General features: G+C 42.4%; 3 protein-coding genes across 3 annotated transcripts; 2 read left to right on the plus strand and 1 right to left on the minus strand.

Annotated features, from left to right (window-relative positions):
• Window positions 1-1,806: 1,806 nt before the first annotated feature.
• nrbf2b (nuclear receptor binding factor 2b) lies at window positions 1,807-8,780 on the minus strand. The gene is made up of 4 exons (XM_087837010.1): window positions 8,594-8,780; window positions 7,067-7,151; window positions 4,365-4,405; window positions 1,807-3,007 (listed from the first exon to the last, which is right to left on the minus strand). Exons 1-4 carry the CDS (start codon window positions 8,684-8,686, stop codon window positions 2,309-2,311), a joined length of 918 nt encoding a protein of 305 aa, XP_087693136.1. The 5' UTR covers window positions 8,687-8,780; the 3' UTR covers window positions 1,807-2,308.
• Window positions 8,781-9,526: 746 nt separating this feature from the next.
• Window positions 9,527-10,154, plus strand: LOC148095934 (uncharacterized; the record flags this gene model as incomplete). Its single annotated transcript, XM_087836996.1, is given in 2 exon segments — window positions 9,527-9,981; window positions 9,983-10,154. Coding segments are annotated over 2 exon segments (627 nt in total), but the record flags the coding sequence as incomplete, so codon positions are not given.
• A 2,944-nt stretch (window positions 10,155-13,098) lies between these two features.
• On the plus strand, window positions 13,099-17,839 carry nhlrc3 (NHL repeat containing 3). The gene is made up of 3 exons (XM_087837011.1): window positions 13,099-13,620; window positions 15,688-15,890; window positions 15,984-17,839. The coding sequence occupies exons 1-3, from the start codon at window positions 13,332-13,334 to the stop codon at window positions 16,581-16,583; spliced, it is 1,092 nt and encodes a 363-aa protein (XP_087693137.1). The 5' UTR covers window positions 13,099-13,331; the 3' UTR covers window positions 16,584-17,839.
• The last annotated feature ends 9,371 nt before the right edge of the window (window positions 17,840-27,210 follow it).

Genomic DNA, 27,210 nt, shown 5'->3' on the forward strand with positions numbered 1-27,210 from the left:
ACATCACCATCGATTTAAAGGCCAGCTGAGCCAAACACGTGGCTTACAATGAGTGAGTTTTGCATAGCTGGGAAATGCAGCAAAGTGTCCTGTGTGTAGCCACGTCTTCATCATAGTGGATCCAGGAAGGAAATGCACTCTCTTAAGTGAATACACGAGTTTGTACAAGCGCCTCGAAATATGTGATCGTATGCATGCACATGCCACATGCATTAGACTGCAAGCAACACAGTAAACAAGTTGCCTCGAGTCCTTTATTCTGCTGTGCCGACATAAACTATCAGCTTTGCTCGTAGACATGCTGGACTACACGCCTGCTCAGCTCGGTTAAAGCTGCACAGCTTCATTTCAGGAGCCGGTAAAAGTGTCGGGACTTGAATGAGCCGTCAATAAGAATCTTTTAAAGGGATGTGATTAAGATGGACTAGCTAGATGGCCTATGATAATATAAACGTGCCCTGCCTGCAGTTTATGCTGCATTCTGCTCCTTCTGTTATCAGATTTTATGATGTGGATCAAAATATCTTCAGTTATTTGAGGCATCCAAACAAAAAAGAAATTTACAAAGTTACTGTGATCCAAACATTTAAGAGAGCTTCAGATTACCGAAGGTGCTTCTTTTGGCTTTCCAGGTAACGTACAAACTGCCACATTTGGGACTAAAAACGTGTAACTGACATAAATTGTAGATCCTCCAACGGCCACTTGAAGCTCGCTCTAAGAGTGACTCTTTCCCCTTAGACTCCCATGTTACAATGCCCAGCTAACCACATTAGAAAGCATGTTCACTGGCCTCAAAGAACAGTTTCACCCTGCCACGACTATAAGGAGGGGGAGCAGCCTTTCATACCTCTGCTATCTGGACACTGGTGAGGCTTAACTTTGTCACCGTCTGCTCACCCCAGTCAATATGAGTTCATTTGAGCTGGACACCAGGCCTGCTGAGATGCACCCATCCAAGAAGTTTCAGTGAGTGAAATTCAAGTATTCTGACTGCATTCACATGTGGTCTCCAGTAAACACAGCTGATGTTACCATTAGATCACAGTGTAGTTTAATGTGTGACCACCAGATGATATGGTACTGCAGACGCGCAGGACTAAACATTTCCATTAATGAATAATTACTTGGTTTCAAAACAGGAAATAAAAAGCAGACTACAGTTTGTTAACAGAGTCAACAAGACAATGAATGACTTCAACATCATAAACAGTACAGACATGAAAATCCTGAGACACAACAACCCACAACTACACTGAAAGATCTGATGGACTCTGCCCTTTGATCTTTGAAGAACGCCGTCATTATTCACATGGTTTCATGTATCAACTCTTCAGAATATATCAGCCCATCAACACTGTGTGTGCGTCAGCCTTTATTCCTATTGATCCCCACTGATAACCTGTGTGTCTCACATTTCTGGTGGGGAATAATAAGAACATCAGAAGGCTTGTTTGTTTTTTTTAGCCTTCAAGTATCTGCTCAGAAAAACATCAACGAGTCTATTACAAGCTTTTTCTTAACACCAATATGCTTTCTTATAATTAAGTTACACATGATCGTGATCTGAATGCATCTGTGTGTGTGTGGATGCAAAAGAATTTTAGGAGCAGTTCATCCAGACAATCGACACTCAGTCTTTACCTCTCGTGTCACTTAAAATCCAGCTGAGGCCTGCGGTGCCGAACAGCTGGAACAAAACGTCCAGGACGGAGTTCATCCGCAGGACTAGTTATTCTGAGCCACAAAGTACACATACACAGAATGATGTCATAACTCTTGTAGGAAAGCTAAGTGTGTGTGTGTGTGTGTGTGTGTGTCCTTTCATAATAATGCACACACTTCCACAACACCTTAAATAAAGTCTAAATCTGTGGAAACACTATCAGCTGATCTGCTGTTGACAGAGCTAAGCTGTCATTGGATGCTGTATGAGATCTGGGTCATGTGATGATCCAGTAGAAGAGACATGAGTGAAAGTTTTGGTAAAACCTTGAATCTTGACCGTATTCCTGCTCTCAGTGTAAGTCATGCAGCCTCACTGCTCTTCTCACAGGTTAGTGAACGTTTCCTGTGACTTGGACTGCCTTGCATCAGTGATAGTAGCGTTATCACTTCCTCTCTGATGTTCTCGTTTGTTGCTCCAGTTGCATAAAGACTGACGAGTGTCTGACGTTCTGTAGTGTGATTCCACCTGAGCAGAGGCCTCGTGGGCTTTCACTGTATAACGTTTTGGCATCTGAACTCAAAGTCGCATTGGTTGAACCACGTGTGTGTGTGTGTGTGTATGTGTGTGTGATGTGTTTTATTACAGCTTATCCCTGTCTAGTAGCTCCTGCAGTTCATTCTGGATGTCCTCTGGCAGCTCCAGAGGAGGCAGGTCATCCAGACACAGGTCTTCCTGAGCTGGCATTTCCAACGGTGGCAGCTGAGGGATTGCGATCTCCTTCCCCTTCCTTTTGCTCTCCCCTCCCTGTCCGACTCCGCTTCCCATAGGACCACCTGCTTGTGGGAGCACCCAGAGCTCGGAGCGCTCCACGAAGTCGGCCGCCTCCGAGTGCAGCCTCATGTTTTCCAGTCGTAGCCGCTCGTTCTCGGCTCTCAGCTGCTGGTTTTCGTTCGTCAGGCCGTCGACCAGGAGTCGCAAGTTCTCGATGGTCGTCTGTTGTTCTTCCAGGCGCGTTTTGTCATCTTTGGTGGTCTTAGACCCCGAACACACTGGAGTTAGAATCTGTGTTCCTCCAGTCTGCCGAGTCTGAAGCTGGTACAGTAAGGTGTCATACTCCCTCTGCCCAACGCTTCCCAGCTCTGCAGCTGAGGCGCCTGGAGAGGCACAGGGCCGGCTGCTGCCCGTGGACGGAGATTTCAAGAACCCTGGCCCGGTGGCCTGCACTAGACCAAGTCGTGTCTTAACCGCCTCTCGCCGAGCTTCTCTCTTCCAGCGCTCTTGGATTAACCGTTGCTGTTTAATGTGACTGTCCCTCTGCAGCTCCATGGACAAACGAGCCTGCAGCCATGGAACAAACAATCACTCTGTGATACAAGACACAAACAATCAGCTCTGAAACTCTGACGATCAGGCAGGTGGGTGAGGGACTTTTCTACGTCTGTTTTAAAGACTACTACAGATGACTACTTATTGAGATTTGCACAGCACAAAACAGGTAGCAGAGATTAACAGTAGTAGTGCTGATAAAAAAATCCTCAGCATATCCAACCAAGAAGAGGCCACGGAGAACATATGTCAGTGTAGTTTTTATTCACAGCAGACATGTGCAGGTCATCTCTGTCACTACACCCCTGAATCTGCTCTGTGGTCCCGCTCCGCCCCTCTGACACCCTCATGTCTAATCCTGTCCATCCTGGTCAGGCCTAATGACAAGTCTTAGCATCTTCAACTCTTTTTGTTTGTGCTGCTGTCTCCAAACCACACATCACAGCAGTGTGTACTGTTACACCCGTCTCATTCACACACATGCATTCTGTCTCACGTCTACTGATGTTCATTGCTCAACATGACCACTGACCATCAGAGCTACTGATGTACTGCTACCTGAAACTCTAAACCGTCTGTCCTTCCTGCTTTTACACCTCACCCACTGTCTCGCTGTCGTCCTGATGTTACATGCTCAACATTACATTAAGTTTATTTTCCCCTTAAATTTTTCTTTGATGATAAACACAAAAAATGTCCATCTTATTTATTTTAAGATTAGAGGAAGTGACCCTTAACTTCAGCTGCTGCTTTAAAAAAAAAAAAAACTTGAGTTGTCATGGCTTCAGTTTTCCTCTGGGGTCTACATCAGCGCTCCCCAACCTTTTTTGGGCCACAGACGGTTTAATGTCAGACAATATTTTCACTCATCGGCCTTTAAGGTGTCGCGGATAAATAGAACAAAATAAAAAGACACGACCGAGACAAAAACTGTGGTATTTTGTAAATATAAAAATAAACACGAATTCACTGTGTAATTGTGTAACTTTTTTAGCAGCGTCCTCCTGAAATGCGCCAACAACATTGAGAGTAACATTCTCCTCTCTGCCCCTTAATGCTCTCTGGTCGCTATGGTAACATGTAAATATTTCTTTCAAAATAAGACACAACTACAACACGGGAAAAGACCCAGGGAAACAGAGTTAACGATAAAAACCCTGAAAACCATAAATTTCACACCCGAGCCTCAACTCTCGCGGCCCGCTACCAAACGACTCACGGACGGGTCCGCGGCCCAGAGGTTGGGGACCGCTGGTCTGGATGATCTACAGCATGCTACAGGTGGTGTTAATCAGCATGTTTACATGACAGAGAAAACATGTTTCACTCAATCACTGATCAAACACAAAGATAAAACTGAGTGTCTCACCTGCTCACACGCGGGTGCCTTCATCGCCTCAGTCAGAAAATCTGGTAGTGAGACAGAGAGAGAGGAGAGAGCGATGAGACAGAATACACACCTAACACACACACAGTATATTGGATTAAACATACAGTTTAATATCTGGTCATCACAATAAGACAGGGACACAGTACTTGTTGCGCTGGATTTCTATTTCAGCACTGGATTGGAGTGAAGTGGATGTAGTAAAAACCCCAAACCCAACAACACCACCCTTCCTCAGACGCTTTCTTATAAGATGTTACCATGGCTACAACGTAAAAGTATATAGAAAGTAGGGCTGCCACAAACGACTATTTTGATAGTCGACTAATCAGATCATCATCCATTGGACATAAAACGTACAGCTTATTGCACCAGCAGCATCTGCTCTTATATAACTATCATTAGCTTACAGCTTTAAGTGTTTAAGGTCTGTTCTAACTAAAAATAAAGACAAGATGATAGTTTATTAAATTTTAATGAAATTTGCAGATTGTTTCGGTGAAGTTTAATAAACTCCTTGCTATCTAAAATATAACAGGACACCGGAGTAAATTCTCAGCAAGGTTATTATCGTTAACGAAAACTAACGAAATAACGAAAACTAGAAGTGAAAAAACATTTTCGTTAACGGAAATAAAAATAAAAACAAAAAAAGGAAAACTAACTAAAACTGGAATGAGTGTTCACAAAACTAACTAAAATTAACTGAATTTATAGCAAAAATGTGTTTAGTTTTCATTGATGTGTGCGTGTCATACAAGAGTCAAGGGTGAAAATGAAGTTTAGTTTCCAGATTTTTTTCTTGCTGTGTCTCATTATGCCAGCAGGTGGCAGCACGTTAGTCGAGTCGTCTGTGTTGCTGCTCCGTCCACGCGCAGAATCATGTCAGGAAAAGTCGGGAGAAAGCACCAGAGTCCAATTTGGGATTACTTTGAATATGACTGTGTTTTGGATAAAGCAAGTGTCTTGTAGTGGAAACAGACAAATTATGAGGGACATTTCTAAAGGGAAAAAAATCCCACAAACCTTAAAGTGCACTTGAAAAGCTCACACAAGAAGGCTAACCTAGCTTACCTTGAGAAGGTAAGGGAGCACACTCAACCCTCATCCCCAGAAAACAGAAGCTAACCTCAGGCAAGGCAGCGTGATGCATCCCGAGACAACAGGACGGGGATATCTACACAACTGTGTGAGTCAATTACCTTCAAAAAGTTTATCAGTTCACTTGAACCACAATTACGAACACCCGGTGCTGCAAGAGTTAATAGTCTTTATTATTTATTATATTATTTTATAGTTGCCTGGTATCAATGGTTGTTGATCTGCCTTTTATTTATTTATTTATTTAAAGGACCCATAGGTGGGAATGTGAGTTGTCTGTCTCTGCGTGTTAGCCCTGCGACAGACAGGCGACCTGTCCAGGGTGCAGTATGGTAGCTGGGATAGCAACATACCCAAGGATAAGCAGAAGAGAATGACTGATATGATGAAACTGGGATTTTGTTACACTTAATTATTGCAAACACAACTAAAACTATAACTGAAACTAATCAAAACTAAACTGAAACTAAGGATTTTCAAAAAAATAAAAACTAAACTAAACTAGCAAACAATTGGTAAAAACTGATTAAAACTGATATAAAATTGAAAATCTGAAGTCGAAACTAAATAAAAATAAAAACTAATGAAAACTGCAAAACTATTAAAACCCTGATTCTCAGCATCTCACACTTCTGATAATCAGCTGTCTGCTTGACGTTTATTCAGCTGTGTAAAAACTATAACTTTAATCTCAGCCAAACCGATTTACTCAGGAACAAATAAAATACTAAAAAAAGCCAAACAATAACATTTTGAAGTTATCTAAGTGACTTATATATCATGTTTAACCTGAGTAGCGAAAGACAGCGGTGGGTTTAAAGACCATTTGCCGGGAGTCCGGTGTTCTCACGGCTCTAGTTAGCCTAGCCCCAGGCTAGCTATCGAGCTAGTGGCTAACAGACATCTCCGAAAACGTCAGAGCGCTTTTGAAAATATGTGGTGTCTTGATAAACTGAGCAGATATTTGAGGTTTACACAGCTACATTCTCGTCTGAAAATATGTTAAACGTTTATTTTGTGACCCAGAAAGAATAATAAGAGTAATATTAAAACTAACTAGCTGCCGCCATTGTTGGAAACTGAGCTGGGCTGCGCTATGAATTCTGGGACACAGCTTCTTCTTCTTCGGGGTTTAACGGCAGCTGGCATCCTTGTACATGCAGTGCTGCCATCTTCTGTTTCAGTCCGTTATTACACTCTTAAATCCTACTACTTATTCCTGCGTCTTTTGTGATCTTACAAAGCTTCAAACGACGCGTCAACTATTAAATCAGTCGTCGACGATTTTGATAGTCGACGTAATCGTGACTAGTCGACTAATCGTGGCAGCCCTAATAGAAAGTGAAATGCAGTTTGCTTATGTGAGGAGAGTCAGCACTGTAACGTTATACTCGTTGTTTGGTTACTTTCTGATTCTGCGTAAAAGCAGATCAAGTCCAGAAAGAGTCCAAAACACATTCAGTGAACGACCTACGCTCTGCAGAGCACCTACAGAGGAGCAATGCACTACATGGCAGGACTGTAAGGAGAAAGACTGTGGTAGAAGAAGACTGTAAGGAGTGTGTGTGTGAAACTGAGACTACCTGCTGCTTTTCCATGGCAGGAAATGGCCTCTTCATACTTCCCAGCAGCTACCAAACGGTCGGCCTGTCTGCACTGCTGGTGAGCCTGAAGAACGTAAGACAGGGAATGCAATGTGTTACGAGAATGTTAAAGAGGTGGTGGAAGGAAACCAGGGATAATATATGAAGCAAAAATACTAAACAGAGACTAGCTTGTCATACGTGACAATGAACATTAATGCTATGAAAATGAGACTGATGATCCGATAGAATCTGTTTGAAGACTTTAAGTCTTTAGATCCGATAAATTGGATTTTATGTGATTTACTGTGGTTTTTGTTTTTTGTTCCTGACATGTTACACTAGCTGGTAGTTCGACTGTAATCCTGGATGATCGAGTTTCTGAGCTGTAGCTAAGTTAGGAGGAGGAAATATTAAGATCAAATGGAGAAGGGTTTCATGTGTCGCAGACATGCTCCTGATCAATCATCTAAAACCCTGACTGTGCATTGCTGACATGGATGGCCTGTGTGTCTGCTAAATGCTGACAAGTGGGCCAGAATCAGCATCCAGCTGACTTCAGAAGGTGCCGTTTTCATCTGGAATGCCTCAACTTGGAATTTATACTTGGAAAGTCGGAGAAGCCACAACAACCTTAACAAACCAAGATCGTGACAATGAAGGTAAAAGGTAAACATTTTAATCTGTAATCCCACTATTGTATTTGGGACTCACTACATAAACCATACGAAGAAAACTGACCAGGCTCTATCCATTGCTTCAGTATCCTGATACATTTCCTTTATGTACATACAGCACCTACATCTCCTGATGATTTGTGCCCCACAGTAAATTTGACCTGGGTGCACTTTATTTTTTAAACATCTTCTCTTTCAAGTTGGTCAGAAGGTTCCTTTGTAAGTGCGCATGCGCCATTAGCGTGCTGCCTGCTGTAACCCTAATTTCCTTCGGGATTAATAAAGTATTCTGATTCTGATTTCACTTCTGCATCTCTATGGTGCGGTTAGCGTATATTGCTAACTATTGCATGATCCGCCATTGCTGTAAAAAAGGAAATGGTCCGTTGGCGTGAATGGGGATGACGCGGCTCTGGTTCTGATTTCCGACTTAACTGGAATGTTAAATTGGATTTCCAACTCAGAAAGTCGAAGTAGCTCCACCAATGAGTGTAAACAGTAATCCAACCGTATCATCTGTTCGGCCACTGTTGTGTATTTGTCACGGACTAAATAAACCATGCGCAGAGCGCTGGTTAGGCTTTGTTCGTGAACGTACTGCAGCGGTGTTTTATGAGGCATAAAAGCATTGCGCTATGTTGCTAGCGATGCCCGAATGGCTCTGCTAACGAGTAAAACATATCCATATATTCTTGTTTTTCCCGACTTTACACCTTGAGAGTAACGCCAGTCTCTGCTCCAACGAAGCAAATGGGTCGCAGCATAACAGCAGCAAAGCTAACAACAAAGCGGCTAGCCGCTAGCTCCTAGCTGCTGTAAAGATAGCCTCTTATTGCAACATCAAACTTACAAGGTTGAGCGGGCTGTCCACGACCTCCATGGAGTCGATCCTTCGACGGCTTACACTACAGGAAACGCGCCTCTGTCCCTCACTGACTGTCATCCGCACTGAGATTCACAAGCTCGAATAAAATAATTACAAGACAATTACTGTAAAGGAAGCAAGACTCGCCTCGCTGCACAGCCACAGCAGCGTCGTGACATCACAGCTAGCTTGCATTTTGATTGGTCAACTGTGGCGCTGGGTCGGCTTTCTTCTTCTTCTGTTAATTATTTTAAAGGCGTCGGTAAAACACGCAGCAGCATCACCGCCTGCACGGACGTGTGGACAGATTAGCAGAGGAAACGAGCTGTATTCTCACTCCTGTAGTTCAAAGATGCTCCTGTAATAATAAAATAATCTGTGGTGCTGCCTCTAACATTTCAATCACGCTACTAAATCTCTCCCCACTCGCACTTATTGCATTTTTAACAGTTTCTGTCATAATAGAGTAAAGACGGGGTGTTACTGGGTGTAGTGTATGGGTCAGTCCTATATGTCCTATTCTTACCTGAGAAATGATCTCCTGCTTTGGGTTCCTGCCCTGCATGCTGTTCAAAACTACTTACTACTTATTGGATTCTCTGTAGATGTATCTGTGTGTCCACTATCTCAATATTCATATCAAATCTTCTGCATATGATTATGAATTATATTGTTTTTCCTTTGGTGCTAATTTTCTATAAACTGAATTAATTTTTGCCAACAAGTCCACCTTTATATTCCCTGAACACATACACGTACAGGCAGATAAGCTCTTCTTTCCTCCCGTCTACTTCGACTTGAGAGACACATAAAGCAGAAACTAGACTTGTGTCTAACTTTTTTTAACACCAGTTTAGCTTCTCATCAAACAAGCATGTAGAAATCTCACCACGTGCACCTGTAACCATGTAACCAAAAAAACTGTGGAGCAACGAGGCTGTGGAGGAGCTTCGCACGTGTTTGGAGTCTACAGACTGGGACACAATGAAGGCTGCTTCTAACAGCTTGGACGAGTTTACGGACACTGTCACCTCCTATATCCACTTCTGTGAGGACAGCATTGTGCCATCACGCACCAGGGTGAGTTGTAATAATGACAAACCCTGGTTTACTCCTAAACTCAAAAAGCTGTGGCTGGAAAAGAGAAAGGCATTCAGAAGCGGAGACAGGGACTGCTACAGAGAGGCCAAGTACAGGTTCACTAAAGAAGTGGACATTGCTAAACATCAGCACTCTGAGAAGATGCAGCAGCAGATCTCAGAGAATGACTCGGCCTCTGTGTGGAAAAGTTTTAGGAATATCACCAACTACAAGCCTAAAACCCCCCACTCCACTGATGACTTGCTCTTGGCCAACACCATCAGGCCAGCCTTCACACCTCCAACAGCCCCAACAATAGAGACACTTTGGACACTCATTCCCCCACCCCCCCCTCCATAGAGCCATCACCCCCATCAAACACTTCACCTACAACCCCTCCCTCCAAACCCCACACCAAGGAGGATTTCACACCACCTCCTCCCACCACAACTCTTCATATTCATGAAGCAGATGTGAGGAAGCAGTTTAAGAAAAGCTCCTGGCCCAGACGGTGTGTCTCCTGCCACTCAGACACTGTGCAAACGAGCCCCAGTGTTTTCTGGCATTTTCAACTCCTCACTGCAGGCATGTCATGTGCCTGCCTGCTTCAAGTCCTCTACCATAATCCCTGTCCCCAAGAAACCTAGGATCACTGTACTAAATGACTACAGACCTGTGGCTCTGACATCTGTGGTCATGAAGTCATTTGAGCGCCTGGTTCTCTCCTACCTCAAGACCCTCACGGCCCCCCTCCTGGACCCCCTGCAGTTTGCATACAGAGCCAACAGGTCTGCAGACGATGCTATCAACATGGCTCTACACTTCATCCTGCAGCATCTGGACTCCCCAGGAACCTACGCCAGGATCCCGTTTGTGGAGCTCTGCCTTCAAAACCATCCTTCCAGACCATCTCCAAGGCAAGCTTTCCCAGATGAATGTGCCTGATCCCATCTGCCGGTGGATCACTGACTTCCTGACGGACAGGAAGCAGCATGTGAGGCTGGGAAAGAATGTCTCGGACTCCCGGACCATCAGCTCCCCACAGGGCTGTGTTCCTTCTCCTCTGCTCTTCTCCCTGTACACCAACTGCTGCACCTCCACCCACCAGTCTGTCAAGCTAATCAAGTTTGCAGATGACACCACCGCTATTGGACTCATCTCGGACGGGGATGAGTCTGCCTACAGGAGGGAGGTTGAACGTCTGGTGTCCTGGTGCAGCCACAACAACCTGGTGCTGAACGCCGAGAAGACAGTGGAGATTATTGTGGACGTCAGGAAGCACACAGGAGCCACTATCAGGGACAAACAGAGACTGCAGCGTGTCGTGCGCTCTGCTGTGAAGGTGATTGGCTGCAGACTCCCATCTCTGCAGGACCTGTACACCTGCAGGACACTGGGGCGTGCAGCTCGGATCTCAGCTGACCCTTCTCACCCTGGTCTGTTTGACCTGCTCCCCTCAGGCAGGAGGCTCCGGTCCATTTGCACCAGAACCTCTCGCCATAAGAACAGTTTCTTCCCCTCTGCTGTTGGACTCATGAACAATAACCATATGACTGTTCCCACCACTAACACATGACCCTACGCTGTGTTCACTGCATCATTCCACGTTTGCACTGATCACCACCTGCACTCATGTATATATCTATCTACTTAGCACTTTTAATTCTTATTTTTATTTTTATGTCTATTTAAGCGTTATATGACCGTATGTTTGCACTAAGTACCGCAGCAATTTCCTAATGTTGTAAACCTGCTCAACATTTGGCAATAAAACCCTTTCTGATTCTGAATGTCCATTCATGTACTGATTTTTATTTCAGAGATATTCAATTCTTCTACCCTTACCCAGTGCGCCCCATCTTTAGCATAACACAATTTTCCTACATTTGTTCAGTCTTTTCAAAAACGTCATTATTTCTTATGTTAAATAATATACGACATATCATACGACAATCGGCACCTATTTTTACTTCTGTCGTCCTACCAAACAGGAATTCTAATATCGACTTTTACAATTTGCTGTTTACTGCTTGTTTTCTGAGTTGCAGAAATCTCCACATTTGATGAGGAGCCTCTGTTATCATCAACTCTATGGTCCCTGATCTTAATGCCATGGATCTATAACTTGACAGATTTGTTGGGTCTTTACCTGAATTGACTATTTACACTATAACTGCTTGGTTTGATTGAGGCGATTGGGATAGCTTGTGCCCTTTCCATTACTAATATACACAAAATCATTTATGAACTTTTTCAATCTCTTCATTCACATGAACGAGTTCTGCTACGACTCCCTCACATTTCCTCTGATGGCGACACCAACGTCATTCAGTATATCAGTTCTCGGTGTGTTGCTAGGATTATGATAATAGACCACACAGTCACATGATATTGTCACACTATGTTTATCTGTCAATACCTTGATTACATTCATAATATTATACCATATCCTATTCTGGGATAAGATATACCACATGGGCTATGGTATGTCCTATTCTTCACACGTTCCCACAGCCCCACCTTTCTAGTCTGCCTATGACTCCTGATGGTTGTTTACCAATATCTGACATAATCAAACTGTCATTTCAACCATATTTCTTGAATACATATTAAATTAGGCGTTTCTAAAAATTCTGAAAAGATTTTGTAAAATTCTTGTCCATTGGCTTCAAGACTCATTGAATTCCACAGTAAAATACACGAAGAGCCATCAGACCTTGACAGAAAGTTAGTATTTCTGGAATTTAACATTCTTCTACTGTTTCACGGTGTAGTCCTTAGATAATAATTGTATTGTTTTTTCCTGTCTTAAACAGTAACAGCAAATACAGTAACACACTGTTTCCTTGCAACAAACAGTTTTGTGTGAGCACATCCCACGGATCTGTTTACTGTGGAGGCCTTTTGAGTGTTTTTCAATCTTCTGTTTCTTTTTGGTGAGTCCGAAGTGTGGCCTCAGTTTCCTGTTCTTAGCTGACAGTTGTGCCCCCCACAGTGGGGCCCCCACAGTGGTCTTCTGTTGCTGTAACACAGATGTGTAAATAACGCATAAAGATACATGCATAAGAGGTCATTTCTTTAACGCTGTCTGTAAACTACAGCTCATTCATCAATATAAGGAAAGCCATTACACATAAAACCAGACAGGGAAACACAGTCATCACCGAGCCATCATCCTCCTCCTCCTGCTGCTGATTCAAGCGACCGGAAATAGAAATGTTACTGTAAAAATAAAACCTCAACAATATTCATATTTTAGCTTGTTTATGATATGTTATATATTAATTATTATTTTTTAATTAATCTTTATTCAGTGGTTATTTCTGAACTCGAATGAATCTAGTTTTTTCTTTTTCTTAACGTGGTTTTATTGCGACATAAACAGAAATGCTTTGCGTGGTTCTGTCTCACGTGACAGCCTGTTTTGTTTTCGTTTAGTGCTGAAGAGGAAGTGTCTTTCTGTTTGGTCAGTGGGATTCAAAAATATAAGACAATCACGAGGTTTTCACCGTATAATATCGTAGCAGGTATCGTACGGAGGTTTTACTTGTTCCGTAGCCTGTGTAGCTGAGCCGACTTCCGCCTGTGCGTCCTGTACGGACACGTCCGCAGCATCCTGGCAGCTCTAAAACGAGAGCGTTAAATGAAGTACATGCCAACAGCAAAACCACTGATGCTGATGACAAAGACGAGTCATACGTGTTTGATCGTTTCCAGCATGGCCTCTTTGGTCCTGCTCATGATGGTGCTCTACGGGACCATGAGCAGCCAGCAGCCGGGCGGCTCGAGCCTCAGACACGACTACCAGCTGCTGGGCAGACCCCTGTACAAGCTGGACCTGAGCTGGCCCAAGAACCCGGAGCTCTACACCGGAGACGTGTTTGGAGTGGCGGTCAACCAGTATGCTGGGGTGGTGTATGTGGCTCAGAGAGGTAATCACACTGTTGGTAAACTTCAGAGTCAAACATCATACTGGATCATAATGGAGACTGCGTCATTAGTGTCAGTGCACATGATCTTAATTGTTATCTGTTACGATAAGGTCGACATTTGGAAATTGCTTCATTACAGAAGTTAATTTAATAATAATAATAAATAATAATAATAATAATAAATGTAGCAAAAACAGTTCTGCTGATGTCAGAGGAAGTAGCTCACTGTGTCAGCGTGTAAGGGCACCAGGTGGCAGCAATGGTTTTATAGATGTTGCCAATGCAACCCAGTGTGGAGCAGGGCTGGACTGGGACACAAAATGGGCCCAGGTATTATAGGAAAAGCCACAAAGCCTTTGAACCTTTGAATGAAACACTGCAGTGACAGTGATGTACTGTCTTGTTGGTATATGTATGATTTCTATACAGTTTACATCAGATGACCACTTTAGTTTAAAGATTCAGATAATTATTTATTAAAAGCGAGACATTTTAAATGAGAATAAGAAAGAAAAGTATTTCTTTGTGCCCCCCTCTCCCTGTTGATGCTTCGTCTGGGCTCCTGGCAAATGTTTGCTAGACCCGCCCCTGCACAGTTACCAGCTGTCAGCTACATAAAAAGGATCCTGGTGTTATTTGTGTCTCAGAAACAGTTCATAACTTCAACTCATCCATGTCACCTAAAAGGTAAACCTGTTTCTCCATCACCTGCTCAGCTCTGATGATTCAGTAAGGACATCTCCTGGTTTCATCTTCATGTTTCCCTCTCACCACATATCCAAACATCATGACCAGCAGCTTTACAGCTGTGGCTCCAGCAAACATCAGCTGATACTAGAAATTAATATTAAATAAATTCTAACAACAGCTGATCAAGCTTAAACGTGCTGCTGTTGTTTAGCGCGACATCTGCTGGTTTCCTGTTTCTGGCGCAAAGTGGGCGATAAACAAACAAGAGAGACGATCAGCTGATCATTGATCAGTTTCATGATTGAAGGAGAAACAGGAGAGAGAATGAGAGAAGAAGAGGCAGCTGTGCAGCAAAGACACAGAATAACTGCAGCTTTGTGTCTTTTTCATTGTAGCTGAAGTCCGGGACGAATCAAAACTATTTTCTTCTGTGTGTCTGTGATAAGACACGGGGGCGGGTGCATCTGACCTCCTCGGCTGTAATTGGTCCATTTCAGAATTGATTATGGAACATTGGCCAATCAACCACCTTTCATTGTTTATGCCATTACAAAATAAACAAAAACCAAAAAAACATTGGCCCATAAAAACGAAAAATCACCATCGGCCGCTGCCTGGTCAGCTGTGGTGTGGAGAGATATCTAACTGTGTGTGGTATTTAGTACATGATACAGCGCAGTTTGAATCTGTGAATGTATTATCAAGGTATCTGTAATCTGAGTAGATACACTGGACGAGCTGCCAGGCCGGAGGAAAAGAGGAAGACGTCAGAGGAGGTTCATTGGGTGAACGCGGGAGCGCCAGCACGACAGAGGAAGATGCTGGGAGTAGGGTGAAAGGGAGGCAATGTGGTAACCTGCCCCTGAAAGAAGAAGAGGATTTTAAAAAAGAAAAAAATCACTCATAAAATTACAAAACGTCAGTACACATGAGGGGTTTGACATTGTGCTGCAGTTCTCTGTTTAACCAGTGCATCAGTTTGTGGACAAAGAGTTTTGTGGTCAGGAGTCAGTCGTGTAATAACCAGCAGCTCTCCCTCCGCCTGCTGTCAGTTATTTCTCCTCTGCTCCTTTAAATGAAACACATGTCAGCTCTTAGTTCATGTAACACAGCATGTCAGCACATCTCTCAGCTTCTTCAACACTGCTGCGACCTCTCTCACACATGCACAGCATCGCATACAGTTTACATGTTAGTAAGAGAGTCGCTGCATCAAACTCAACCTCATGGACAAACACCAGCTCACATCATTGACCTTTTACAGCCATAGGTCCTCAGCAGGGACTAAAACTAAAGGAGCTTTGTTAAATGCTGGCTGCATGTGGAGTCTGATGCAGTGCAGCATGTATATCACTGCTTGCATTTACTCTCCTTTAGGCGACAACGTTCCCAAGGTGCTGGTGTTCACTACAGATGGAGATTACCTCATGTCCTGGAATACAACCACCCTGGAGAAGCCTCATGGAATATTTCTAGCCGATGCAGCTTCATCAAACCCCACCGTGTGGGTCACAGATGTGGGGAACGGCCCGTATGGTCACTGCATCAAACGCTACACGCCATCAGGAAAGTTGCTACAGGTGATTTGGTGCTAAGTAAAGCTGTTTCTGAAGTATCTAGTGTGATTATAGGAATAGAAAACACCCTGTTGATTATCAATGTGTTCGTCTCAGGTGCTTGGAACGCCGGGAAAAGCAGGTTCTGGACTGGACCCCCTGCAGTTTGATCAGCCCGCTGAGATATTTGTCCACGACTCTGGGGAAATTTATATTGTGGACGGTGATGGAGGGATGAACAACCGCCTCATTAAGCTGTCCAAGGAGCAGAAGGTGATGTGGATGCATGGAGAGAAAGGACAAGGCCTAGCTCAGTTCTACATCCCACACAGCGTGACCGTGGACACGGCCCAGAGGGTGTGGGTGGCTGACAGAGGAAACAAGAGGATCCAGGTCTTTAATTCTGTCACCGGGGAGTGGCTGGGGACGTGGGGCAGCTGCTTTACTGAAGACGCACCCTATTCTGTCCGCCTCACCCCAGACAAAAAATACTTTGTTGTTGTCCAGCTCAACACCAATCAGATTTCACTGCTGGACGCGCCGCCTGTAGGCATGATCGGCCAGTGCAGAGTGGTCAGTGTGATCCAGTTGGCTGATGATGTGAAGCCCCACCTGGTAGACCTAGACCTGAAAACTGGGGCTCTGTATGTGGCTGAGATCGGAGCTCAACAAGCACAGAAGTTCACCCCCTTTAGTCTGGGTGAAAGCTTCCTGTGACACAAGCTGAAACAGCCTGATGATCATAAACGCTTTATGATCCAGTGTCAACAAACAGGATGTGTTTAATCCTTTTAATTAGCTGGCTTGATCAAAAATCAAAAGGGGGTCTATCTATTACAACTCTTCTTCTTTCTGGGACTCCACTACAGCAGCTTTGCATGATCACAGCCCACTGAGGCCCAAGTTTAATCCACGACAACCCAACTTTAAACTCTAACCGGAGACAATCCCAATATTTCTGTGGTTTAAAAAAATGTTCTGCTGAGTATCAGGAAACAAATCACACACCAAAAACAAACTAACAAGTTCTCATGAATATGGGGCTAGACTTAGGGTCCAATCACTAATAGCGGGTTAAAGAAACTGCCCTTTATTTTAAAGTGAACTTTAAAACTGAAAAGTAATACAAAGCTCAGTGGAGTTAATTTACCTCCTTATTTGAAGCCTGTCCTCCTTAAATGTGAATAAACAGTTTAGTCTTGCGTGAAGAGGGGAGATGGAATTAGGTCTCCTTTAAGCAAAGACTCTCGATTCACTCCAGTTGTATTTACATAGTGCCAATCTACAACAGCAGTTGCCTCAGAGTGTTTTATATTGTGATGTAAAAACGATATGACAATAATAGGCAGAAACCCCCTCTGAGCTGGCAGAACCAGGCCCCCCCCCGGCCCTGGCGGCTGAAGGAGAGCAAAGAGACAAACTAGAGCCAGAGTTAATCACGAATGATTCAATCCTGCATTACAAAAACGTCTTATTCTTCTGCTGCTGCAAATGAACACATGCAGTCTCATTTAAATGGTGGTCCTGACATACTTTTTATTTTTTCTTCGTTTAAATATTCAGTGGAATTCAACAACACTGGCACATCTGTAAATATTTCCCAAAATGTCATTAACTAGTTTCAGCTACTTTTCTGATTTTAGCTTTTGTCAAAATAATATAAAGGTGAAACAGTATCATGGTGATTTTGTTGTCAGTCCTCGCTGCAGTCATGTGCCATTTGTAACGTTCTGATTTTGCACTGTTTCAGCAGATCAGAGCCTCTCTGAGATGTTTCCTTCTTTGCTGCAGACACTTTGTGTGTTGGAGCTGTTCTGATAATATTATCTGATAATGTTGTTCATTCATGTATGATTGATTTGTGTTTTTCGACACAGCAGATGTAAATATTTTGCAGCATTTCCCTGAATCTGTACAGAGTACACACATTAAAATCCATCCTAATGCTGTCAGCACTCATCATTGAACACTAACATGGTGCCATGAAGCTGTCTCCATCATGTGGTCAGTGTTGTGTTAAAGTCTAATCTGGCCTTTGTTTGAGTACAACGAGTGGTTTCCATGTTGTTGGAAACAGGATTGTGCGTCTAGAATCAAGGTGTTTCTAACTGTAGTTTCTGACTTGGCTAAATGTTGTGAAGGACTTTTCTCCACAGTCGTTCACTTTGAGTTCTTCTGTGCTTTGCACGGTAATAGTCACGCGCCACCATCATCACCGTGCAGTGCTTTGCTCAGATGAGACATGCTGTAGTGTTTAGAGTAATGGGATCGTTGTAAATATTCTCTCCTCATTAAAATTCATCGACCACAGCTGTTTGTGCAGGCTTGGATACATCAGTGCAGTGGAATACGATTTATGTGCAGTTTAACATTTTGACTTTATTTGTTTGGCTTCTTCCAGTAACAATTCAATGATACATTAAAGCGTGACAGAGTCGGGATGTTATCAGGAAAATCAGCCTAAAGTATGAAGCTTGATAATGCAGATCCATAACAATGGTCTGGTTATGGGAGGACCCTCATAAAATACACTGCTGAGCAACGGGGGAATGAGGAACAGGTGACTGCACACGTCAGGTAACTACAGTCACATGGCTGACAAACAGGCAGAGCACGTTTACTGAACAGGCTCAGAATATCTCAGCCTCTACTGCTTTGGTTACTCGTATGTTTCTCCCATAATTTCATTATAAATGTCAATCATTGTTTATATTCATTGTGTTTCCAAATGAACCGTCTGCCACTCACTGGTTTACGACATTCATCGTTGATCCCATGAGGCGTATTCTCAGACTTATTGGATACTGCTGTAATATGTAAAGGTGTAAACAGTTGGTCTGTGTAGTTCAAACGATCATTTTCCAAACATGTGTTAGTGTCTGCTCTAAATGCAACTACAATTTAAATCCTTTACGTTCAATAATAGTCCGTTTTTGGGAAATTGATTTGCAGAATATCAACACGTCAAACAACACAAAGGTGTCAGGTAGCATCCAGTAAGTCTGTCTGTCTGAAGCGCTTTTATTTTGGTGGATTGTGTTGGTGCTACCAGTAGGTGGAGCTGTATCCACATAGTTTGTACGTCTCTCCTGCTTCTACAGCTGAACGCCAATAAAGAAATACAGCATGATGAATCTCTTTGTCCTTCATTAATGTTATTGATTAACTTTGAAAGGAAGTAAGTAACATTCATGTCCACACCTGTAAACAACATTTTTCCTCTGACTGTGAATAACACACGAGAGTCTCAGTAACAGGAAGCTGTCCTGGGTCAGTTTAAGCACATTTACAAGGTTTTTTGTTGGGCCTGGACTCTGTTAGAAACAGGAATGTGTGTGTGTGAGGTGTTGAATGAACAGACACTGTTCAGCTGCAACAGCACGTGTGATATTAAAGGAGAGGTAGAAGCATCTGTAGGTCAAACTGAACAATGTTGATTTATTAAAATGTGCTAACCTCAGCCTTAATGCTCGTTTGAGCTTATTTCCCAACTGATTTCATCCTCAGTCAATTATTCAAATTATTTGTAAGACAAACTTTCAATGAAAATAACTGTTGGTTTCACCAACGTGATGTCAACGTTGTTAAAAGTTTCAAAATATGATTGGGGACATAAAACACAGGGACATAAAGGTGCTGGGAATGTTTGTAATTACATTCTGCAAACAGCAGCAAACCTGCTGTTGGAGCCTCTGTGCTCAGTGAGCTCAACTAAAATACTGTCAAACAAACAAAGAAGATACCAAACAGTAAAAGTCCAAGTTCAGGCTGTTTCCTGGTTCTTTCTTTTTTAAGTCTTTAAAAAGGTTAATTGAGGTTAGTGTTCAGAATAACAGCCTGACCTATAAGGAACAGTGTTCTCTGTACTGTTCGCCCTCGCCAGTGTCTTAGAGGAACTCTGTAGGCGTCCATGCAAACAACAGAAAAATGTGAATTGACTAATGCCTCATTGAATAAAAAGAGAGAAGCGAGAGAGATTCAGGAAAAGAGCAGAGAAAGATGGGAGGACTCGGGGAAGAAAGGGGAACTATACCAAGATGTGTGTGAGAGGGAACGGGGTCATATGGATCGGAAGATGAAGGGGTACAGATGAATAAAATGCCACACAGAGCTCTGTAACACAGTGGGGTCATTGTTGCGCGGTTGTAGTGGCCTCTCAACACAGGAGCACCAATGAAAGAAGAGAAGACGGGTGAGGAGAGCGCAGAGAGACGTAGCAGCCCCGCGCTACGAGCTGTGATGGTACCGCAGAGAAGAGCCAGAGCGTCTCAGTGAGGCTCAGCGTTCAGAAATTATGAGTCTCAATTCCTTCTGATTCACTTTGATCATTTTATCTTAATTTATTTAGACATTACATTTTCTATACGTATGGACGAGCTGCAGGCTGCAGACCCGGACATCTGACCTATCCACTCTGGAACAAACACAGCTCTTTGAAGGCAACTACAAAGCTCATCCTTCTGACCTCATTTCCAGTCAAGCATCTCAGCTCAGTAAATGCTCAAAATTCGTATAATTACCCTGCCAGGTAATTATACGAGCTATTACATTCATTTCTTGATCTTTATGTAATTCAGCTGGCTTTCTTCAGGGTAATATTAATATTTCATCATCTATATGATCTGTCTGTAGTTCAGTCGTTTGGACAATCGTCTCACAGTCTAACTAGTAATGCTGTTGGTTTATTAACTTAAACAACGGCTAATTTGTTAGAATAAAAAATAAAATTTTACAGTGTCATCAAGCTGCACTAATTAATGTTGTGTTCAGTGGAACAATGAGTACAAACACAGGACACATAGGGAGGATTTTTATGGTTTATTATTGATGTCTTTGTTGTTTTTCTTTTGAAAAACAAAACAAAAAGAAAACGTTCAACCCTGAAACTCTGAAATCTAGTAAAGTAAATAGAAACATGAAGTATAATATATAATTGTACATTACTGGCAGTATGTCCTTTTGAATTATGCATTTAATAAAATGAAAGCGAGTGTGTGATTTCTTCTATCCTATGTGCCGTGGACGAGTCTCTGCTGTTGCCCTGTGACCGCCTCGGCCTGACGAGTAAACTCAACGCTCTCTGCTGCTGCTCAGGTTTCTCGCTGCATTCTCACTCGGGGGAAGCTTCACGCCCCCTGCGAGTGTCTTCCTGCGACAGGTACTTCTGCTTTTCCCGACCAGCGTGCAGCTGTCGGGGATGTGTGTGTCGTTCCCGTTGACTTCCATATAATATAAAGGAATGTGAGCGTAGGAGTTGTCCTATTCTGCACACCAGGATGGTCCCACCGACACACACTTTCTGCTTCTGCATCACACTTTCCTTATCATGCACGTTTCTTTTTGCTTCACATTCTCTCTCATACAGCTTTTGTTCTCCTTGTTCTCCTCTCCTTTTATGGTTTCTGCCTCGTTGGCTGTTTTGCTGACAGGCTCCAGCTGGATGTCATGGCTCGGAGAGAGGCGGGACCCTGAGTGTGTAGGCTGGTCTTTAGAGGCCTTCTGTATGGGGAAAGCCCACACACTTCACCCACACACCTTCCACACACACCCAGGAGGGATTCCACTCACCACAAAGGGCACTTCCCTGTTAGAGCTATTCATTTGTTAAAAGTGTCATATTAAGGACTGAGCAGTCCCCCCTCCACCCTCAGTTAAAAAACTGGTCAGGTTAAAATCAAAGTGTTTGATAGTTTGATAGTTTCAGTGACAGCAGTGACGCTCAGCTCTGCATCTTGTGACTGGACTTTCATTTTAACCAGGATCAAACAGAGTGTTAAATGACTATTATTAACTTAAAAACATCCAGATAATGATCCTAAATGGTTCACATCTGTTAGTAAACATTATTCTTATCATCTCATATATTCCTCGTCTAACAGTAAAAACTAGTAACTAAACTTTTATATAATTTGCATTAATTATTATAAAGTTTTACAATTGATACAATATGAAGTTGCTCATGTCATTTTTACTTTTTTAAAAATCTATTTTTTATGTTGTGTAATCATTTCTGATGGTGTAACAAATTATTTTCAGTTGCTGAAACGTTGGATGCATCAGGGTCATCTAGCTGTATGTGGGGTTTTTCAGTTATGAATTTCTTTGTTTGTTTTTATCGTCTTGATTTGACATGAATTTAAAATGTAATTTACTTAAATGCCACGTCTGCCTCACTCGTTGCCTAATGAAGACTTTGAGGAATTCAAACATTACCTGTTTTCACTCAGTTAAATATCAGACAGCTGATTTCTATCTGCCCATTGTGCAGATAGAAAGGGGAAAAATGTGTGCAAACCGTGTGCAGGAACAGCTCTATCACTAACACAGCTGCAGCTCTTTGCAAGCATCTCACAGACAGCATGCTAATGCCCCTGCTAACAAAAGCAGAGATGAGTTTCTAGCAGTGTGAGCTCCGTTTCTACCTGTACATGTATCTGCAGTAGGATGTGGAGATTGCATTGACACTGCATTGAATTCAGCTCACTGTGTGATGCAGTGGGACATTATTAATGTTATTACATACAGAAGTTGTCTGTGGTAAGCACTTTTCTGCTCTCCACGAGCACTCAAAGCACTTTCATTCCCCCATCCACACATGCAGTTTATTAAACCTTCACACACGTTTTGTCGACGTCTCCAGTGACCAACTTGTTCAGGATCTCGTTCTTGGACACGTAGAACTGGAGCAGCAAAGGATGGAGCCACCTGCTCCACCTCCTGACACACAGCACGACGAGCTCTGATAAAGTCATCTTGAAAATGCAGATTATTTCTCCCATCACTTCACACCCACTCACTGACTTCTCGCTGCAGCAGAAAGCTAAAGGCATGCACGGACATTACTGCTGCTGTGTCGTCAGTCCTGTCATGTCCTGTCACATACACAAAGACACGGGAAGATGGATGAGTTGTGGCATTGTACATGTGATGGCACACTGATGGCACTCTTTCTACACTTAAGGAGGTAAACAAATATCAGATAGCTGCAGGCAGACATGATGCTGCTTCTTTAATCAGTCTTACACATTATTTTGATCAACTGGGCAAAAACATCACAGCACACGTCAGCTGAGCTCAGGAAGATCGTTTAAATGATTAAAACCAGAACAAAAGTTAAACTGACAGAGTTTCTTTAACACAGAGAAATGAGATGTCTGAATTTACTTATGTAAAGCCTGAGAGTAGCAGTCCTGAGGGGCCAGGGACAAAAGAAACAGCAGGGGGTAAAAGAGTACACTGGTGACTGTCTGGACACACACACACACACACACACACACACACACACTGTAAATACATGAAGTTTTTAGTGATCAACACTATCATCTCCAGAGCCACAAAGAAACTAAAAACTAAACAGAGCGATGAAATCCAGCTCCTGCTCAAGCCGACAGTAATGATACGACAGTCTACGTAACTGTAGACGTGAACTGTTCTCTGTAAATCATCGATATCTAACTATCATCAGAAATGGTATCTGGTTCTACACGATGGACAAATCACCTCCGAGAGAAGACAGAAGGAGCAGTCGGGCTAACAGATCGTATGGAGCTACCGGCCCTGCGGAGGCTGGGTGTGCTGACTCACCTTGGAGATGGATACCTACAGTTTTATAGCGTAGTACCGGCACATTAAAAGAGTGCACGGCATGTGCTGTGTCGGTTTAGTTTATGAGACACATTTTTTTCAGTATGTATGTAAACCTCCTAATCATTCTTTCATCTGCAGAGAGCTTCTTGACCTTCATCACAGACAGCACGCTTCATGGCTTCTGTTTCACAGGTTTCGTCCTTTCAGACTGAAATGTGAGACCAGAGGATTATCTTTGTATTACAGTATGATGCTGACTGCTGGCAGCGAGGGGCTGTTTTTCAGAAAAGCTTTAATATTTAGGTGAGGAGGCCGAGGGTTTTTCACAACTGCTCGTGATTACAGCTGATTTTATTTATTATTTCCTGGTTCATAAAATTCTATTGATGCATAATGATACCTAAAGATCTAGCTTATCATTTTATTAGTAATCATAATGGTCTCAATAGTTTTTGTAAAATTTCATATTAAACTTGAAAATAAATGATGACTTTAGTCAACAGATCAGACTTCAGTTAATTAAATAAACGAACAGGACTCTGTGAGGAGACAGAAGCCTGTTCGACCTGCTCTGGATACTCTATAATACCAGTTTGTATGAGAGTGTCACGCTTTGGTTTTTGGCCAAAAGTGATGGATTTGTGAACACAGAAAGGGATCATATAGAATAAAACACTGATCCTGCTCAGATCTCCTGTTCAGACCCAATGATGAGCACACAAATGAAACAGGGGTACAGTATCGTTCCCCGGCAGAAACACTGCATCAGTTCCTGCCTGTGGTTGAACATTAACAGGCTGTGAATAGGACTGAATGTAGCTCCTGCTCTTCTGCTGCATCCTGAGGCCCTGCTGAGAGACACAGGACACTGCTGGTGTCTCGACACCACCGAGCCCTTCAGCCACATCCGTCTTTGTTTGTCCGGACAGGACAAGACAGTGATGACAACATGTCAGCCATAATAGCCTGGTTTGTAGTTTTCTGCTATAGCAGGAACTCAGTCAGCGGCTGGCTGTGACAGAGGAAGTCGGGAGGCAGATGAGGAGCATTATGCTGAGCTTTTAAACTCGTTCCATCAAGATGCTTGTTGTCACAATTTGTTTTTCCACTGCTCTGCTGACGATCCACCACCACATTTCAACTGGGCTGACTGGGCCATTGCACCTTGTTGCTTTTCTTTTCTTTAGACATTCTCTTGTAGATTTGTGTGCCTGGGATTTACATCCTATTACAGGATGCAGCTTCAGCCACGCTGCAGCTGTCAGAGCCATGTCTTTATATTTTCTTCTTAAGTGCTTTGCAGAGGAGTTCATGATTGACTCAGCGACTGCATGGTGCCCAGGTCCTGCAAAACGAGTCCAAATCATCATCTGTGTGCACGGTATTGGTTTAAGGTGTTTCTGCTGACATGCTGTTTGGTTTGCTCCAAACATCCAGCCGTGCATCACGGACAAACTTTGGTGTGAGCTGTCCAAACAACATCGTTGCAGACGTAGAGAGAGAGAAGTGCAGGCCTTCCAAACACATCATACCTGCTCAGTCAGAACTTAAACATGTGGCATGCTAACTGAAGTCTGTTGTGATTTTGCCGTTTCTCTGATCATTGCCGTCTGACCTTTGGATAAATTTACTGGAACGTCCACTCCTGGGAATTCTGAATGTTTTCCTTTACTACTCATTGGAGAATAATGGACGTTAAAATGTTTAGAGTCAGCCTCGTAGTCCCTCCCACATTGATGCGCCACACTGCAAAAACCTGTAATATTCTGGCAGATGGGCCACCAGAATTATACTGGAAATTTACCATCCCATAAAAATAAGGAATTTTCTCCATGATCTAAAAACAAAAAGTTTACGTAATAATGAATAATGTAAAAGTTAATAGAAATAAATAGTAATATGATAAACAGTAAATGAAAATACCCTCGTTGTTTTTAACATAAAATCTAATGTGTTTTAACATATTTTTTCTATATGAAATAAAATGTAGTTACATGTGTAAAAACAATAAAATGACCTAATAATATGGTCAGCTGTTGTTCTAATATAATTAATCAGTACTGTTATTAGTTTTGCTTTATTTTCTATTTTATGTGAAAAAAGTGTAATAATAATGTAATAATCTGATTCATTAAGCAAAAGTCAGAACACTCACTATTATAATTACAATATAATGACAAACACAGAGCTTATCAAGTGCATCCTGATGGAGGGGCTTTATTTTGTGTGATGATGCTCTAACACTGCTGCAGCTGAGAGACGACTTTGTCTTTAATGACATAATTTAGAGAACGATGAGATTTATTTTGTAATGTCAAATCTTAAACGGTAAAGACGCACTTACTTTCTGTGCCTCAACTTTTAATTCTGTTAACAAATAGACAGAAACAGAAAACTTTAACCAGTTTGTTGTGAAAACAAACATGCTCTGATTTTAATGAGCCATAAATAACAGAGTTAAATTCAAAACTGCCAGTGATTAAATGTTCCCTCACACAGAGCAGGTTTCCCTGGTGCTTCAGACCTAAAGATGTTTGGATACGTTTAAACAGCCGAGTTACGTTTCAGTCTTGGTGCGCTTGACAACAGTTTAGGTTCACTGTGAAACGGTTCACAGGTCTATCAGGATGGCACGTTCAGAGGTTTGCAAGAAGGTTTTCTGTGTCTCCAAGCACAGTTTCAACAGTGTGGTAGATACATGAGGAAGGCAGGACAGGACTGTAGGAAGAACAGAGCACACACTGCCAATCTATCAGTGGACTGCTCACAATCCAGCACCATGCAAACTGTCTAACATCTCCCAGAAAACACCGGATCGGCCTGGTCTGCCACTAGCAGACGGAAACACGTTCACATAATTTCAGCAAAGATGGCCGCCAGCCTGCTCAAAGTGTTCTTCTTCCCTTTCTCATCTTTTGCCGTTGAATTAAATAAAAACAAACAAAAACAACCACAAACAATTTTTTATCAGGGACTAAACACGGACTTTACATTAGTATGTATTTTTTCAATATCACTAATAAAGGCAAAGACCATGTTTATGGTGGGAATCTGCATGTTATTCCTGTTATTCCTGCACCAGTAGTAGTAAGTGTGCATGTCCGAAGGGGTTAGGTTAGTGGTAACTCTGATTTGTTACATTTTTAATCATTAAAAATGAATCAACAATGCATTTTATTTGCATACTTGCATATGCATTTGTAATCTGTGTGAAGTGTGGCGATATTAAGATACAGCAGTTAAAAAACAGCAGGTTAAACTGAAAACGAACCTTTAATAAGGATGTGAACAGAATATCCACAGAAAAAATAAAACACCAAAATCAAACTTCTTAGGAGAACAGCAGAGGAGGTTAATGAACGACGTGGAAATAAAAGCATGAAGTGAGAATCATTTGAAACAGGAATATGCAGAGATGACATAATAACATATTAATAACATATTAATAACATAGTAATAACATAGTAATAACATAATCACAACAATTAACACTGCGAACTAGTCTGTTATGAAGGCTACATTAACTACAGTCCTTTTCATGTCTGTCTACAAAGAGTGTTACATTATGACAGACAATGAAAGCTGATGGTGACAGTAAACAAGACAATTGAAAGCACTGTATATACACATACACATATACATATAATTTCATATAAAGGGCCTTTTTCAGTGAAACATCGCAGCCTGACAAGTGTAATTTCTGAATATCCTAAAATGCTCTTGGTGCAAACTCACCTTTTTAATAACCGTTGACACC

This window comes from Neolamprologus brichardi, unplaced genomic scaffold (assembly GCF_056152115.1).
Source record: "Neolamprologus brichardi isolate AB-2024 unplaced genomic scaffold, ASM5615211v1 NODE_ptg000038l+_length_1369362_cov_1, whole genome shotgun sequence".
NCBI classification, from domain to species: Eukaryota; Metazoa; Chordata; class Actinopteri; order Cichliformes; family Cichlidae; genus Neolamprologus; species Neolamprologus brichardi.

What these genes read in the sequence shown, in the direction of transcription:
- nrbf2b (XM_087837010.1), bottom strand. Translation starts at nt 8,686, where the DNA reads ATGACAGTCAGTGAGGGACAGAGGCGCGTTTCCTGTAGTGTAAGCCGT. An exon ending in TGGACAGCCCGCTCAACCTT is followed by an intron (nt 7,152 to 8,593) that starts GTAAGTTTGATG and finishes TACGTTCTTCAG; the next exon opens with GCTCACCAGCAGTGCAGACA. An exon ending in CTGCCATGGAAAAGCAGCAG is followed by an intron (nt 4,406 to 7,066) that starts GTAGTCTCAGTT and finishes TCTCACTACCAG; the next exon opens with ATTTTCTGACTGAGGCGATG.
- nhlrc3 (XM_087837011.1), top strand. Translation starts at nt 13,332, where the DNA reads ATGAAGTACATGCCAACAGCAAAACCACTGATGCTGATGACAAAGACG. An exon ending in GGTGTATGTGGCTCAGAGAG is followed by an intron (nt 13,621 to 15,687) that starts GTAATCACACTG and finishes ACTCTCCTTTAG; the next exon opens with GCGACAACGTTCCCAAGGTG. An exon ending in CATCAGGAAAGTTGCTACAG is followed by an intron (nt 15,891 to 15,983) that starts GTGATTTGGTGC and finishes TGTTCGTCTCAG; the next exon opens with GTGCTTGGAACGCCGGGAAA.